The 17,301-nt window shown below is 42.1% G+C and overlaps 1 protein-coding gene across 1 annotated transcript in view; it reads left to right on the top strand.

The window, feature by feature from the left end:
- The window catches only part of sik2b (salt-inducible kinase 2b), a 68,038-nt gene that overhangs the window by 9,730 nt on the left and 41,007 nt on the right, over positions 1-17,301 (top strand). The window contains exons 2-3 of the mRNA XM_036964956.1: positions 8,453-8,569; positions 10,398-10,461. Of these exons, the coding sequence (XP_036820851.1) occupies positions 8,453-8,569; positions 10,398-10,461 (181 nt within the window). The remainder of the gene's footprint in view (positions 1-8,452; positions 8,570-10,397; positions 10,462-17,301) is intronic.

Genomic DNA, 17,301 nt, shown 5'->3' with positions numbered 1-17,301 from the left:
CGGTTCTAATAATAAATCAAGATCATCCCAGGGGCCGTAAAAAACCTTCTTGCGGGCCGGATGTGGCCCGCGGGCCTTGACTCTGACATATGTGGTCTAGGGTATCCTGGAGGATGCTGTTGATGTGAGCCATGACCAGCCTTTCAAAGCACTTCATGGCTACTGATGTGAGTGATACGGGCAGTAATCATTTAGGCAGGTTACCTTTGCTTCCTTGGGCACATTACTATGGTGGTCTGCTTGAAACATGTAGGTATTACAGACTCGGTCAGTGAGAGGTTGAAAATGTCAGGAAGAGACTTGCCAGTTGGTCTGCGCATGTTTTGACTACACGTCCTGGTAATCCGTCTGGCCCCGCGGCTTTGTGAATGTTGACCTGTTTAAAGGTCTTGCTCACATCGGCTACCAAGAGCGTTATCACACTGTCGTCCTGAACAGTTGGTGCTCTCATGCATGCTTCAGTGTTGCTTGCCTCGAAACGAGCACAAAAGGCATTTAGCTCGTCTGGTAGGCTCGCGTCACTGGGCATCTTGCGGCTGGGTTTCTCTTTGTAGTCCGTAATAGTTTTCAAGCCCTGCCACATCCGACGAGCGTCAGAGCCGGTGTAGTAGGATTCAATCTTAATCCTGTATTGATGCTTTGTTTGTCTGAGGGCATAGCGGGATTTCTTATAAGCGTTCGGATTAGTGTCCCACTCCTTTAAGCGTTAGCTCTAGCCTTTAGCTCAATGCAGATGTTTTCTCTAATTCTTGGCTTCTGGTTGGAATATGTACTTGCGGTCACTGTGGGGATGACGACGTCAATGTACTTATTGATGCAGCTGATGACTGGTATACTCCTGAATGCCATTTGATGAATCCCGGAACATATTCCATTCTGTGCTAGTAAAACAGTCCTGTAGCGTAGCATCCGTGTCATTTGACCACTTCCGTATTGAACGAGTCATTGGTAATTCCTGCTTTAGTTTTTGCTTGTAAGCGGGCTTCAGGAGCATCGGTTTGTGGTGGTAAATAGACGGCTACGAATAATATAGATGAGAACTCTCTTGGTAGATAGTTTGTGCTACAGTTTTTCATAATGTGCTCTACCTCAGGCGAGCAATACATTGAGACGTCTTTAATATTAGACATCTCGCACCAGCTGTTATTGACAAATAGACACACTCCCCCGCACCTTGTCTTATCAGACGTAGCTTCTCTGCCCTGCCGATGCATGGAAAATCCCACCAGCTCTATATTATCTGTCGTCGTTCAGCCACGACTTGGTGAAACATAAGATATTAGTTTTTAATGTCCCGTTGGTAGTATAATCTTGATCTTAGGTCATCCATTTTATTTTCCAATGATTGCACGTTGGCCAATAGAACGGATAGCAGTGGGAGTTTACTCACTCGCCTACGAATTCTCAGAAGACAGCCCGACCTCCGCCCCTTTTCCCCCGTCTTTTCTTCATGCAAATGACAGGGATTTGGGCCCGTTCCTGAGAAAGCAGTGTATCCTTCACGTCGGACTCGTTAAATAATTTTCTTTACAGTTCGAGGTGAGTAATTGCTGTTCTAATGTCCAGAAGTTATTTTCGGTCATAAGAGATGGCAGCAACATTATGTACAAAATACGTTTTAAAAAATAAGTTACAAACAACGCGGAAAAACTAACAGCCATCCCCTCCGGCGCCATTCTACACGCCATATCTCCATGCTACAGCACTTGTTATTCTACCCCCCCCCAAGCCATAAGACTCCTGAACAGCTAATCAAATTGCTTCCCAGACCAGGCCCACCCATTTACTCTAGTTAAAACTTGTAAAAGAAAGTAATGTTTGTTTCGATGGGCAAGGAAGAAATAACTTGTTGGGGCTGGCACAATTATCGTGGAATCGTGTAACCGACAATTAAGGACATAAACCGTGAACATATTTTTTGTTGTTGTAAAAATCGTCTTACTACTTACTACTACTTAAGGGTGGATTCAACATTATATTTAGAAGATATACACTGCTCAAAAAAATAAAGGGAACACTAAAATAACACATCCTAGATCTGAATGAATTAAATATTCTTATTAAATACTTTTTTCAAATACATAGTTGAATGTGCTGACGACAAAATCACACAAAAATGATCAATGGAAATCAAATTTATCAACCCATGGAGGTCTGGATTTGGAGTCACATTCAAAATTAAAGTGGAAAACCACACTACAGGCTGATCCAACTTTGATGTAATGTCCTTAAAACAAGTCAAAATGAGGCTCAGTAGTGTGTGTGGCCTCCACGTGCCTGTATGACCTCCCTACAACTCCTGGACAGTCTGTGGTGCAACGTGGTGTTGGTGGATGGAGCGAGACATGATGTCCCAGATGTGCTCAATTGGATTCAGGTCTGGGGAACGGGCGGGCAAGTCCATAGCATCAATGCCTTCCTCTTGCAGGAACTGCTGACACACTCCAGCCACATGAGGTCTAGCATTGTCTTGCATTAGTAGGAACCCAGGGCCAACCGCACCAGCATATGGTCTCACAAGGGGTCTGAGGATCTCATCTCGGTACCTAATGGCAGTCAGGCTACCTCTGGCGAGCACATGGAGGGTTGTGCCACAAAGAAATGCCACCCCACACCATGACTGACCCACCGCCAAACCGGTCATGCTGGTGGATGTTGCAGGCAGCAGAACGTTCTCCACGGTGTCTCCAGACTCTGTCATGTCTGTCACGTGCTCAGTGTGAACATGCTTTCATCTGTGAAGAGCACAGGGTGCAAGTGGCGAATTTGCCAATCTTGGTGTTCTCTGGCAAATGCCAAATGTCCTGCACGGTGTTGGGCTGTAAGCACAACCCCCACCTGTGGACGTCGGGCCCTCATACCACCCGCATGGAGTCTGTTTCTGACCGTTTGAGCAGACACATGCACATTTGTGGCCTGCTGGAGGTCATTTTGCAGGGCTCTGGCAGTGCTCCTCCTGCTCCTCCTTGCACAAAGGCGGCGGTAGCAGTCCTGCTGCTGGGTTGTTGCCCTCCTACGGCCTCCTCCACGTCTCCTGATGTACTAGCCTGTCTCCTGGTAGCGCCTCCATGCTCTGGACACTACGCTGACAGACACAGCAAACCTTCTTGCCACAACTCGCATTGATGTGCCATCCTGGATGAGCTGCACTACCTGAGCCACTTGTGAGGGTTGTAGACTCCGTCTCATGCTACCACTAAAGTGAAAGCACCGCCAGCATTCAAAAGTGACCAAAACATCAGCCAGGAAGCATAGGAACTGAGAAGTGGTCTGTGGTCAGCACCTGCAGAACCACTCCTTTATTGAGGGTGTCTTGCTAATTGCCTACAATTTCCACCTGTTGTCTATATCATTTGCACAACAGCATGTGAAATGTATTGTCAATCAGTGTTGCTTCCTAAGTGGACAGTTTGATTTCACAGAAGTGTGATTGACTTGGAGTTACATTGTGTTGTTTAAGTGTTCCCTTTATGTTTTGAGCAGTGTATTATTATTCTAGTCTTACCATTGTTATTGTAGGTGTGGACACGTTGTTTTTAGAGTGCACAACCTACAGTAAACTACACTTGTGATTAAAATTATGATTTAATTCCATTTACGAGTTGTCAATTTATTAATTGTCTTTTTGTTTGGAGCGCTCCTGTCAATCTGGAGGGAGGACACGTACTTGATTATTCATAGAAGGAAGTAAGCGGCCAACAAGTGCTCAGCATATGTGGGACCTCCTCCAAGACTGTTGGAAAAGCATTCCAGGTGAAGCTGGTTGAGAGAATGCCTAAAGTGTGCAAAGCTGTCATCAAGGCAAAGGGTGGCTACTTTGAAGAATATAAAATATATTTAGATTTGTTTCACACAAGTATTTCTCTACACCTGCATTAACATCTGCTAAACACATGTATGTGACCAATAAAATTTGATTGGATTTTTTGGTTACTACATGATTCCATATGTGTTATTTCATAGTGTTGATGTCTTCACTATTATTCTACAAAGTAGAAAATAGTAAAAATAAAGAAAAACCCTTGAATGAATAGTTGTGTCCGAACTTTTAACTGGTACTGTAGCTAGGTAATTGGCACAGGTAGGGCACTGGGAGAGGCTATACGGAGACGCCAGGTGCCCAAAATGTATGACGCACGTCATGCAGCAAGGGTTGAATGGGGACGAACGGATTCGGTTCAGTCAGTTGTGCTAATGAGCCCTCACCAGCTAGCTAATTTATTCTTGTGAGTTCAATGAGAATTAGAAACTTGTCTGCCAAAGTTGGGACTTGAGAGAGTCATTCCATTTCTATCGGGGTAATTGTTTATTTTTATGTAGATATTAATGCCGTAGTTGTACATTTTCGGTGAAAATCCCTACAATAAATGTGCTTTAGCTGTCATCCTGGCATGATATTGGCCACACAATCTAGCTACTTCCCTCTCCTTACTGCAGGACAGCAGGGCTCGGCATTAGCCGGCAAGCAGGAACTAAGGACACACTGTGCCTGGTGATGTTGTGTTGCCTGCTTGCATTGCAAACTCTCATTGAGCAGTAGACTGTATCACGGTGACTACCAATACTACAAGTTATTTTTTGTGTAGGCTGCTATCCTACTCAAAATATAATCAAGTGGGATGGAACAAATTGGCTACGTTAGCTGCTGCCAGCAACATGATACATCTGCCCGGTGAAGCGAAACAGTGGGAAGAACCTCGATACAAACTCGTTACGCTAGCTAATTGGCATGTCAAGGTGACATCCAGATGGTGGCAAATGTTTCCATATATAGACACACACCCTATATTTGAATAAAATCAACTATACATAGGCTACTGAGCTTGTCTGACGCTTTAGGGATTGCGATTTAAAAATACATACAAATTACAAAAAAACAGGGAGCCAGAGATCACTATAGCCTAACCAGAAGAACCAGCACTCCTGAAGTTGCTGGTAATAGGCTTCACCAGCGGTCGGCAACCTTTTCCATTTGGAGTGTCAAGTTATCGTACCATTTCTACTGATCTGCGTGCCAGTTGTGATTTTTCAGATGCACATTTTCGTGGAACAGTTTCATTTAATTTTATAATAAGTCTTCATACCTCAAAATCAATGTTGTGGTTAATCAATATTCTATCTAAATGATACAAATCTAAAAGTATCTTTATAGCCATTATTTAATAATAGGTTACATAGCTTACAAATATATTTTAACACTTTTTTGGGCTACTACATGATTCCATATGTGTTATTTCATAGTTTTGATGTCTTCACTATTATTCTATAATGTAGAGAATATTAAAAATAAAGAAAAACCCTTGAATGAGTAGGTGTCCAAACTTTTGAATGGTACTGTATATGCGTCTCCACACCTGTATGTAATCAGAAGACATATGCCACAAACGTGTTGTCAATGAAAAATACCGTTGGCTGCAACTGTGTTAAAACTGTGTAGAGTATATGTGTGCTTTTTGCGTTTGTGGAATTGGAATTATTTTGATGTGATTTGAAAGTAGGGGGATTTATGCTTCTATAACCGTACCGCATTTGAGAATCAATTCACATTTAGTTGGAGTATTTGTCTGTTTTGTCTTCCTAAGCCATTTCCCCTTTAACTAGAATATTTTTAGGTCCTTTGATTATAATGAGTATCGTTAGGCTCCTTTAGTCCATTATGGGGCTACTCTGTACATAACTAGTTATTGCAAAGCAAAACCGTCAGCCCCTGTTTAGTGTTTACCGCTTGGATACAGTGCCTTGCGAAAGTATTCGGCCCCCTTGAACTTTGCAACCTTTTGCCACATTTCAGGCTTCAAACATAAAGATATAAAACTGTATTTTTTTGTGAAGAATCAACAACAAGTGGGACACAATCATGAAGTGGAACGACATTTATTGGATATTTCAAACTTTTTTAACAAATCAAAAACTGAAAAATTGGGCGTGCAAAATTATTCAGCCCCCTTAAGTTAATACTTTGTAGCGCCACCTTTTGCTGCGATTACAGCTGTAAGTCGCTTGGGGTATGTCTATCAGTTTTGCACATCGAGAGACTGAAATTTTTTCCCATTCCTCCTTGCAAAACAGCTCGAGCTCAGTGAGGTTGGATGGAGAGCATTTGTGAACAGCAGTTTTCAGTTCTTTCCACAGATTCTCGATTGGATTCAGGTCTGGACTTTGACTTGGCCATTCTAACACCTGGATATGTTTATTTTTGAACCATTCCATTGTAGATTTTGCTTTATGTTTTGGATCATTGTCTTGTTGGAAGACAAATCTCCGTCCCAGTCTCAGGTCTTTTGCAGACTCCATCAGGTTTTCTTCCAGAATGGTCCTGTATTTGGCTCCATCCATCTTCCCATCAATTTTAACCATCTTCCCTGTCCCTGCTGAAGAAAAGCAGGCCCAAACCATGATGCTGCCACCACCATGTTTGACAGTGGGGATGGTGTGTTCAGCTGTGTTGCTTTTACGCCAAACATAACGTTTTGCATTGTTGCCAAAAAGTTCAATTTTGGTTTCATCTGACCAGAGCACCTTCTTCCACATGTTTGGTGTGTCTCCCAGGTGGCTTGTGGCAAACTTTAAACAACACTTTTTAATGAATATCTTTAAGAAATGGCTTTCTTCTTGCCACTCTTCCATAAAGGCCAGATTTGTGCAATATACAACTGATTGTTGTCCTATGGACAGAGTCTCCCTCCTCAGCTGTAGATCTCTGCAGTTCATCCAGAGTGATCATGGGCCTCTTGGCTGCATCTCTGATCAGTCTTCTCCTTGTATGAGCTGAAAGTTTAGAGGGACGGCCAGGTCTTGGTAGATTTGCAGTGGTCTGATGCTCCTTCCATTTCAATATTATCGCTTGCACAGTGCTCCTTGGGATGTTTAAAGCTTGGGAAATCTTTTTGTATCCAAATCCGGCTTTAAACTTCTTCACAACAGTATCTCGGACATGCCTGGTGTGTTCCTTGTTCTTCATGATGCTCTCTGCGCTTTTAACGGACCTCTGAGACTATCACAGTGCAGGTGCATTTATACGGAGACTTGATTACACACAGGTGGATTGTATTTATCATCATTAGTCATTTAGGTCAACATTGGATCATTCAGAGATCCTCACTGAACTTCTGGAGAGAGTTTGCTGCACTGAAAGTAAGGGGGCTGAATAATTTTGCACGTCCAATTTTTCAGTTTTTGACTTGTTAAAAAAGTTTGAAATATCCAATAAATGTCGTTCCACTTCATGATTGTGTCCCAATTGTTGTTGATTCTTCACAAAAAATACAGTTTTATATCTTCATGTTTGAAGCCTGAAATGTGGGAAAAGGTCGCAAAGTTCAAGGGGGCCGAATACTTTCGCAAGGCACTGTATGGTATTAGCAGCAGCCCACTGTCCTGGATTCTTGACTTTTCAAGATTTAAAATCTCTCTCGTTACTCATAACGTCTTAGTGATCTTGTGATCAGTAGGTCCTCAGTTCAAGAATGCCCCCGACCTTACTTGACCTCCTTGTAGGGGCTGGCAGTAGGCCTAACGCCTCATTACTCCGAAAGCGTCTTTGTGTTTTGGTACACCAGAAGTACATTCATTTCCAATGGAACACTGCGTTTGCCTTGCAGAGGCAGTTGCGGTGCCTTCTGTGTGATGCATACATTGGAAATATTGAACGTATGCGTCAAACAATATGCGTAGACGGCTTGACAGAAATGGTAGCAGGAGGTGAATGTTGAACGCGTACCATTTTGTGCAATGATGTAGGTGTGATAAAGATGGACATGTCTTCTGTTCATAACGAAGATTGAGGGAGCATTAAGTGCTGTGATATGGATGTAATCAAGCATTGTATTGGGTAAGATTAGAGTAGAATGATTTAAAGGCCTCCACCCGTTTTCGTTTAGTCCAGAGCTTGGCTTGCAGACACTTGGATCTCTTCAAGTCCTGGTGGTGATGAAATGCTGTTTATGAGAGAGCGAGGCTTGGGATATTGCATGTTATCATGACATGGACACTCTTAATCAACTCTTGCAAGGATGAAGAAATGGCCTGTTTTCCAGCAGCTTCTGCTCGTGTCTGCCCCCCTTACCTCTCACCCAGTGTGGATGACAGAATATAAAAGCTGTTTATGATTTCCCCTAGCAAACAGTTTTTTGTGCAAAGGATAGCGTTTGAGTTTTATTGTCTGTGCTCGCCTCGCAAGAACTTAAGAGTGCTGTGGAATTATATTAGGGAGAGCTAGGCCTACTGCTTACCACTTTTGCCTTTGTACTTTCTTAGAATTATCTGCCTCAGTCTAAGCAACACTTTAAAATGTATGCCTACACATAAAAAAATATATATATATATTTATTATTATTATTATTATTATTATTATTATTATTATTATTATTATTCCTTTACACAAAAAAGACCTCAAGGGAATCCTTTTGAACGTTTTGTCCAGGGACTCATCACTGTATTCTGTGTTCTACAGGTTGCCATTAAAATCATCGACAAGAGCCAACTAGATGCTGTGAACCTGGAGAAGATCTACCGGGAGGTACAGATCATGAAAATGTTGGACCACCCGCACATCATCAAGTTGTACCAGGTAAACCTCTCCTTTTTAAAACACCAGTATACAAAATATAATCCATTTGTATTTGTTCCTCCTGGGTTTTTGTATAAATGTGCAATGCCTATGGTCATTCAGGACATTTTCTAATGGGTGAGCAAACATCTCCAATCTACCTGGCCTTCACAGTCCTAGACCTTCATAGATATCAGAACTGACGTCTGACGGAGTTAATAACTAACCAACCAAGCAACGTGTCAAGGTGCTGAACAAAATTTCACACAAACTGTATTGTAGGGTTCAGGCTCTCGTGTTAATAGCAGTGGGGGGGGAGCAGCAATGTTCAGCTGTCAAGCGCCACAATCAGGAGGTCCTCTACCAGTCATCCCGAAAATCCCACCCCAGACTTCACTTTTCTTACATAAGACTTTAGGTCACTTTGGTCGTTGGGAATGTGAATAGCAGTTAATTATTATTACACAACCAAATTACTCTGGTCCAGGCTTTGCTGTGTAATCACAGTATATCATTATTTCCAACAGCTCTTCCATACAAACGGCATGGGTCAATTAGTCATTTCCTTTCAGGCCTCATAAACAGAGGGCAGTAGACTTGGCATCGGCTCTCATCTCCAAACAACCAACCCCCCCCCCCCCCCCCTCCTGTTCAGTTTGTCTTTGCTTCACAGGATGCCCCCTCAGCGGACTCAGAGGCCCAAGTTTCCCAATGTCACATACACAGCTCTTCACTGTTTCCAATGAACTCCTCATCCCCACCTTCATCAATATATGGCCTATTTGTCCCCATCAAGCATTCTCAACAACACAGAGAAGTTGTAGGCTATAATGTTGACATTTGCATGGGATAACAATCCATGTAATTTCTCCATTTGCATCATTGACCAAGTACTGTGACAGAATTTGGATAGTAAGTGCCATGTGATCGGCATGTTATGGAAAGCACTGGGATAAGTGACATTGATTATCCCTACAGGGTTTTTGGTAAAGTCATGGAGACAGGGGCATATTGGTCAGAAATGGTGCAGAGTAAAGAGTAAGTTAGCCCAGATGGGAATTTACATGAAATAACCACTTTGTGGGATTTCTATGTGAATGTATCTGATGCGTTTGTGTTAATAATAAATAATGTGTTTTATATATTTTTTTTATCTCTATTCATCCCTTTGTTTTCTTTGGCTAATTCTAGGTCACGTCCCAAATGGCATCCTATTCCCAATGTGGTGCACTACTTCCCATAGGTCCCTGGTCAAAAAGAAGTGCACATAGGGAACAGTGTGCCATTTGGGATGCTGTGCACATAGGGAATAGTGTGCCATTTGGGATGCTGTGCACATAGGGAATAGTGTGCCATTTGGGATGCTGTGCACATAGGGAATAGTGTGCCATTTGGGATGCTGCCCTGGTGTACTCCCACACACACCTCTGGCAGTATCAGTACCCTCTCTCTACTGGGAATAGCGGAGCCGTTCAACCAGAACTTCGTTCCCATTCTCTCATGTGTTCCATATTTGTGTCATTTTTGTAATTCCAAAAAAATAAAGCATTCTTTTTTTGCTGTGAGCATCATATATGAGCGTTTACGGTGTGACATTTGCAACATTTACTCTGCTGATCAATGCAAGTTTGTATTAATTAATTTGTTCTTTTATGATCCTTTCATTTAAGACTGTTCTGCTGTTCTCAGTACACCCACGTCAGCCAGCCTAATACTTCCAGGAATCTATGCACGAGGATTATCAGATGAATTTACATCTTAACAGCACCAAGGTCATTGCTGAGGTTGGCCTTAATCTGTTTTGCTCTGTGATTATTGCTTACTCATTGTTTCCTTCCCTTTTTCACAGGTAATGGAGACCAAGAACATGCTCTACTTGGTGACAGAGTATGCCAAAAACGGGGAGATTTTCGGTAAGTGAAGCAGACGTACCAAGTGAATTTATTCCCGACTGGAAACGATGTCAAACAATTTTAGCTGAAAGATTTTTTTGTCATGCGTTGTCACCTCTCCTCTCCTATTAGTTATATTGTGTACTTGCATGCTGTAGCCTATATGCTGTGTACAAAACATTAACAACACCTGCTCTTTCCATGACATAGACTGACCAGGTGAAAGCTATGATCCCTTATTCATGCAACTTGTTAAATATATTTATATCAGTGTAGATGGAGGGGAGGAGACAGGCTTAAAATCCTTCTTTAACCTTGAGAGAGTTGAGACATGGTTTGTGTACAGTGGGGCAAAAAATTGTGCAAGTTCTCCCACTTAAAAATATGAGAGATGCCTGTAATTTTCATCATAGGTACACTTCAACTATGACAGACAAAATGAGAAAAAAAATCCAGAAAATCACATTGTAGGATTTTTTAAATTAATTTATTTGCAAATTATGGTGGAAAATAAGTATTTGGTCACCTACAAACAAGCAAGATTTCTGGCTCTCACAGACCTGTAACTTCTTCTTTAAGAGGCTTCTCTGTCCTCCACTCGTTACCTGTATTAATGGCACCTGTTTGAACTTCTTATCAGTATAAAAGACACCTGTCCACAACCTCAAACAGTCACACTCCAAACTCCACTATGGCCAAGACCAAAGAGCTGTCAAAGGACACCAGAAACAAAATTGTAGACCTGCACCAGGCTGGGAAGACTGAATCTGCAATAGGTAAGCAGTTTGGTTTGAAGAAATCAACTGTGGGAGCAAATATTAGGAAATGGAAGACATACAAGACCACTGATAATCTCCCTCGATCTGGGGCTCCACGCAAGATCTCACCCCGTGGGGTCAAAATGATCACAAGAACGGTGAAGAAAAATCCCAGAACCACACGGGGGGACCTAGTGAATGACCTGCAGAGAGCTGGGACCAAAGTAACAAAGCCTACCATCAGTAACCCACTACGCCGCCAGGGACTCAAATCCTGCAGTGCCAGACGTGTCCCCCTGCTTAAGCCAGTACATGTCCAGGCCCGTCTGAAGTTTGCTAGAGAGCATTTGGATGATCCAGAAGAAGATTGGGAGAATGTCATATGGTCAGATGAAACCAAAATAGAACTTTTTGGTAAAAACTCAACTCGTGTTTGGAGGACAAAGAATGCTGAGTTGCATCCAAAGAACACCATACCTACTGTGAAGCATGGGGATGGAAACATCATGCTTTGGGGCTGTTTTTCTGCAAAGGGACCAGGGTGACGGATCCGTGTAAAGGAAAGAATGAATGGGGCCATGTATCGTAAGATTTTGAGTGAAAACCTCCTTCCATCAGTCAAGGGCATTGAAGATGAAACGTGGCTGGGTCTCTCAGCATGACAATGATCCCAAACACACTGCCCGTGCAACGAGGAGTGGCTTCGTAAGAAGCATTTCAAGGTCCTGGAGTGGCCTAGCCAGTCTCCAGATCTCAACCCCATATAAAATCTTTAGAGGGAGTTGAAAGTCTGTGTTGCCCAGCAACAGCCCCAAAACGTCACTGCTCTAGAGGAGATCTGCATGGAGGAATGGGCCAAAATACCAGCAACAGTGTGTGAAAACCTTGTGAAGACTTACAGAAAACGTTTGACCTCTGTCATTGCCAACAAAGGGTATACAACAAAGTATTGAGAAACTTTTGTTATTGACCAAATACTTATTTCCCACCATAATTTGCAAATAAATTCATTAAAAATCCTACAATGGGATTTTTTGGATTTTACTTTCTCATTTTGTCTCTCATAGTTGAAGTGTACCTATGATGAAAATTACAGACCTCTCTCATCTTTTTAAGTGGGAGAACTTGCACAATTGGTGGCTGACTAAATACTTTTTTGCCCCACTGTATCTGTGCCATTGAGGGTGAATTGGCAAGACAAAATATTTAAGTGCCTTTGAACCGGGGGCATGGTAGTGCAGTGGTTCCCAAACTGTGTTGTATTTAATTTTTTGCAACTCAGCCTGGCTTCCAAGATACTCTTGAAAGTTGTAATAGTAGAATGCACAAGGTGCACTTTCAAAATTGGGTAGTGCATCATCAGTTCCTCTTGTCTGGTCAGTCATTGCATACATTCGAGAGCTTTTATAACGTGTAAGAAATGTCTGGATCAACTAACCCATGTCAGCTAATGTTTTTTAGCCCATATATTTTATTTGTAATGTTGTAGTCACTGAAATGTCACATGAATACACATTATACATTGCAAAATGTAGAATGTTCTCTGCAGCCCATGCCAAAATGGGTAGAATTGCTTGAAATAGGCTTTAAACCGGCAACATTTTCTCTCCGCCAACCAGAGGGGTGTGAATAGTTTTGTGTCATGAACCATGCTTGTGCCCATAGAAATAAATGTGGCACGCACACAGGGGTGGTGCAAAATGTTCCCCAATGCTGGAAGGGTGGCCTGAGTGAAAAGGTTCGGGAACCCTGTGGTAATGGGTGCCAGGTGCACCGGTTTGTGTCAAGAGTTGCAATACTGATGCGTTTTTCACGCTCAATAGTTTCCCGTGTGTATCAAGAATGGTCCACTACCCAAAGGACTTCCAACCAGCTTGACACAACTGTGGGAAGTATTTGGTGATAACATTGGCAAGCATCCCCGTGGAACACTTTCAACACTTTGTAGAGTCCATGCCCCGAGGAATTGAGGCTGTTCTGAGGGCATTGAAGGTCCGCAAGAACACAGTGGCCTCCATCATCCACCACCAAAGCTCTTCCTAGAGCTGGCCACCCAGCCACACTGTGCATTCGGGGGGAAAGGCCTTGGTCAGGGTGGTGACCAAGAAACCCGATGGTCACTCTGATAGAGCTCCAGAGTTCCTCTGTGGAGATGGGAGAACCTTCCAAAAGGACAACCATCTCTGCAGCACTCCACCAATCAGGCCTTTACTGTAGAGTGGCCAGACAGAGGCCACTCCTCAGTAAACGGCACATGACAGCCCACTTGGAGTTTGCTAAAAGGCACCTAAAAGGACACTCGGACCATGTGAAACAAGATTATCTGGTCTGATGAAACCAAGATTGAACTCTTTGGCCTGAATGCCAAGTGTCACATCTGGAGGAAACCTGGCACCATCCCTACGGGAAGCATGGTAGTGACAGCATCATGCTGTGGGGATGTTTTTCAGCGGCAAGGACTGAGAGACTAGTCAGGATCGAGGGAAAGATGAACGGAGAAAAGTGCCGTGAGATTCTTGATGAAAACTTGCTCCGGAGCGCTCAGGAACGCTGACTGGGGGGCGAAGGTTCACCTTCCAACAGGAGAATGGCCCTAAGCACACAGCCAAGACGATGCAGGAGTGGTTTCGGGACAAGTCTCTGAATGTCCTTGAGTGGACTGGACCAGAGACTGGAGTCTCTGGAGAGACCTGAAAATAGCTGTGCAGCGACGCTCTGTATCCAACCTGGAAGAGTTTGAGAAGATCTGCAGAGAAGAATTGGTAAAACTCCTCAAATACAGGTATGCCAAGCTTGTAGTGCCATACTCAAGAAGACTCAAGGCTGTAATCACTGCCAAAGGTGCTTCAACAAAGTACTGAGTAAAGGGTCTGAATACTTATGTAAATGTGATATTTACTTAATTTTCTAAAAAAAAACAGTTTTTGCTTTGTCATTATGGGGTATTTTAAAATAAGGCTGTAACGTAACAAAATGTGGAAAAAGTAAATGGGCCTGAATACTTTCCAAATGCATTGTATGTTACTGATTGGCTTTTACGTAATCTTTTGTCTGTTGAAGGACAGGCCGTAGGGAAAAGGAATGCCTCCACCTGTTGTGAGATGATTTGATTAAATGTTCCCTTGAGTTCCCCACCATTTGTATTTCTTGCCCCAAAGCTTACTTTCAGTGAAGATTGTCATAGGTGAGAACCATTGTGTTAAAACCATATAATTAGAATTCTATGATTGTGAGTCGAGTAGATAGTGAATTTGGAGATGATTTCCTAGACTATGTTTTGACTTAACAAATCTGGTAGTTTGTCGTAAGACTATCGTTTACATTGTTGTGCCACTTGGATGGCACCCACCGGAGCAGGGAGAGGGCAAGGAGGCGGCACGGGTTAATAGCGCTTGTCTGACCTCCATATTCAGTTTAGAAGTCAGTCAACAACAGGCTTTCTTCAATACCCGTCTGTATCTGTACAGAGATGATACCGGCTTACCTGTCCGTTCTTTATGCCCACCATATAAGGTGGAATCTAAACCTAAGATAATATTGTATGATATAGGTCAAGATGTGAAAAGCATGATAGCGAAGTTAGCTTTTCTACAGTACATGGATGTCACAGACAGGCCTTCTTCCCAACGCAAGCCATTTCCCAATGGTTATGTAAAGTGATTTTGAGTTGTTTTGCATGATGTTTGACACATTGTACTGTAGGCAGTGCAGAGCTGTGTATAGTGATCCTCTTGTTCTGTGTGATTGAGGGTGTGCACAAGGTGAGTGGGTTGGTTAACCTTTGCCCCATTAAAAAGTGGAAGACAAACATTTGGGATTTTACTACTGGACTGCAGCAGTTATTGATATGAAAAAGCGAGAGGTATACTAACTGTGAAGAATTAATAAGAAAATGGTCATGAAAGGAGGGAAAAACCAGAAGAAATAACCTAATTTGGTTCTGTAAGTCCTATCTTGATGTACCATTGCGGTAGGAGGCGCATGTTCTATCACCAACAGACGCGCCGGGCTCTCTGGTCTGCTCCAATATAAACCAGCACTGCTGCCACCAGCCATCTTGGTTAGATAAGCAGCATTTTCTGGTTCTCACATTTTTTATACAGTTGAAGTCAGAGGTTTACATGCACCTTAGCCAAATACATTTACTATGTTTTTTACAATTCCTGACATTTAATCCTAGTAAGAAATTGACTAAGGTCAGTTAGTCACCACTTTATTTTAAGAATGTGAAATGTCAGAATAATAGTAGAGAATTATATATTTTTCTTTCATCACATTCCCAGTGGGTCACAAGTTTACATACACTCAATTAGTATTTGCTAGTATTGCCTTTTCATTTTTTCACTTGGGTCAAATGTTTTGGATAGCCTTCCACAAGCTTCCCACAATAAGTTGGGTGAATTTTGGCCCATCCCTCCTGACAGAGCTGGTGTAACGGAGTCAGGTTTGTAGGCCTCCTTGCTCGCACACGCTTTTTCAGTTTTCTATAGGATTGAGGGCTTTGTGATGGCCACTCCAATACCTTGACTTTGTTGTCCTTAAGCCATGTTTCCACAGCTTTGGAAGTATGTTTGGGGTCATTGTCCATTTGGAAGACCCATTTGCGACCAAGCTTTAACTTCCTGACTGATGTCTTGAGATGTGGCATTTCTCCAAAAAGTACGATCTTGGTCCCCATGTGCAGTTGCAAACTATAGTCTGTCTTTTTTTTATGGCGGTTTTGGAGCAGTGGCTTCTTCCTTGCTGAGCGGCCTTTCAGGTCATAATTTTCTGGAATTTTCCAAGCTGTTCATAGGCACAGTCAACTTTAGTGTATGTAAACTTCTGACCCACTGGAATTGTGATACAGTGAAATAATCTGTCTGTAAACAATTGTTGGAAAAATGACTTGTGTCATGCACAAAGTAGATGTCCTAACCGACATGCCAAAACTAAACTTGTTAACAAGAAATGTGGTTGAAAATGAGTTTTAATGACTCCAACCTAAGTGTATGTAATCTTCCGACTTCAACTGTATTTTTTTGTATAGAGGGAGCAAAGGGAGTGCTTGCTTGACACGTGAATGATGACATTTCTTTACCCGTGAACAAAGTGAAGAGACAAGGCCCGCCGCAACGTTGTCTGCCTTATCCATGCCCATTGACGATGCACAGAGTGCAGTTGAGTTTTTTGCTTGTCCATGATGGAGCTGGAAACATGAGTGCAGGCAGATATTAAGTACAGTGCCTTCAAAAAGTATTCACACTCATCCACTTTTTCATCATTTGTTGTGTTACATGGTGGGATTAAAATTGATTTAATTGTCAAGGATCTAAACAAAATACTCAAGTCAACGTTGAAGAAAATGTCTAACTTAAAAAAAATATATATATTTTTTAATTATACAAAATTAAACACTAATACAGTGTGTTTGGAAGTATTCAGACCCCTTTACTTTTCCCAGATTTTGTTACGTTAGCCTTATTCTAAAATAGATTTAAATCGTTTTTTCCTCATCAATCAACACACAACCCCACAATGACAAAGCAAAAACTTGTATTAAATGTTTGCAAATGAATTAAAAATGAACTGCAGTATCACATTTTACATAAGTGTTCAGACCGTTTACTCAGTACCTTGTTGAAGCACCTCCGCCAGCAATTACAGCCTCGAGTCTTCTTGGGGATGACACTACAACCTTGGCACACCTTATATAGACAGGTCTGTCGGTTTGTGTGTGTGCCTTTCTAAATCATGTCCAATCAATTGAATTTACCACAGGTTGACTCCAATCAAATTGTAGAAACATCTCAAGGATGATCAATGGAAACAGGATGCACCTGAGGTCAATTTTGAGTCTCATAGCAAAGGGTCTGAATGTGAATAAGTTATTTATTTTTTTCTAAATTTGAAAAAATACTAAAACCTTTTTTCACTTTGTATTGTGTGTAAATTGCTGAGGTGTATTTATTTCATTCATTTTAGAATAAGGCTGTAACGTAACAAAGTGAAACAAGTCAAGAGGTCTGAATACTTTCCGTAGGCACTGTATATCTTGATTACACAAGTATTCAACCCCCTGAGTCAATACATGTTAGAATCACCTTTGGCAGTGATTACAGCT

This window comes from Oncorhynchus mykiss, chromosome 27, assembly GCF_013265735.2.
Source record: "Oncorhynchus mykiss isolate Arlee chromosome 27, USDA_OmykA_1.1, whole genome shotgun sequence".
In the NCBI taxonomy this organism is placed as follows: Eukaryota; Metazoa; Chordata; class Actinopteri; order Salmoniformes; family Salmonidae; genus Oncorhynchus; species Oncorhynchus mykiss.
The sequence above is the reverse complement of the archived record's forward strand: the minus strand, read 5'-3'. Positions and strand labels throughout refer to the sequence as shown.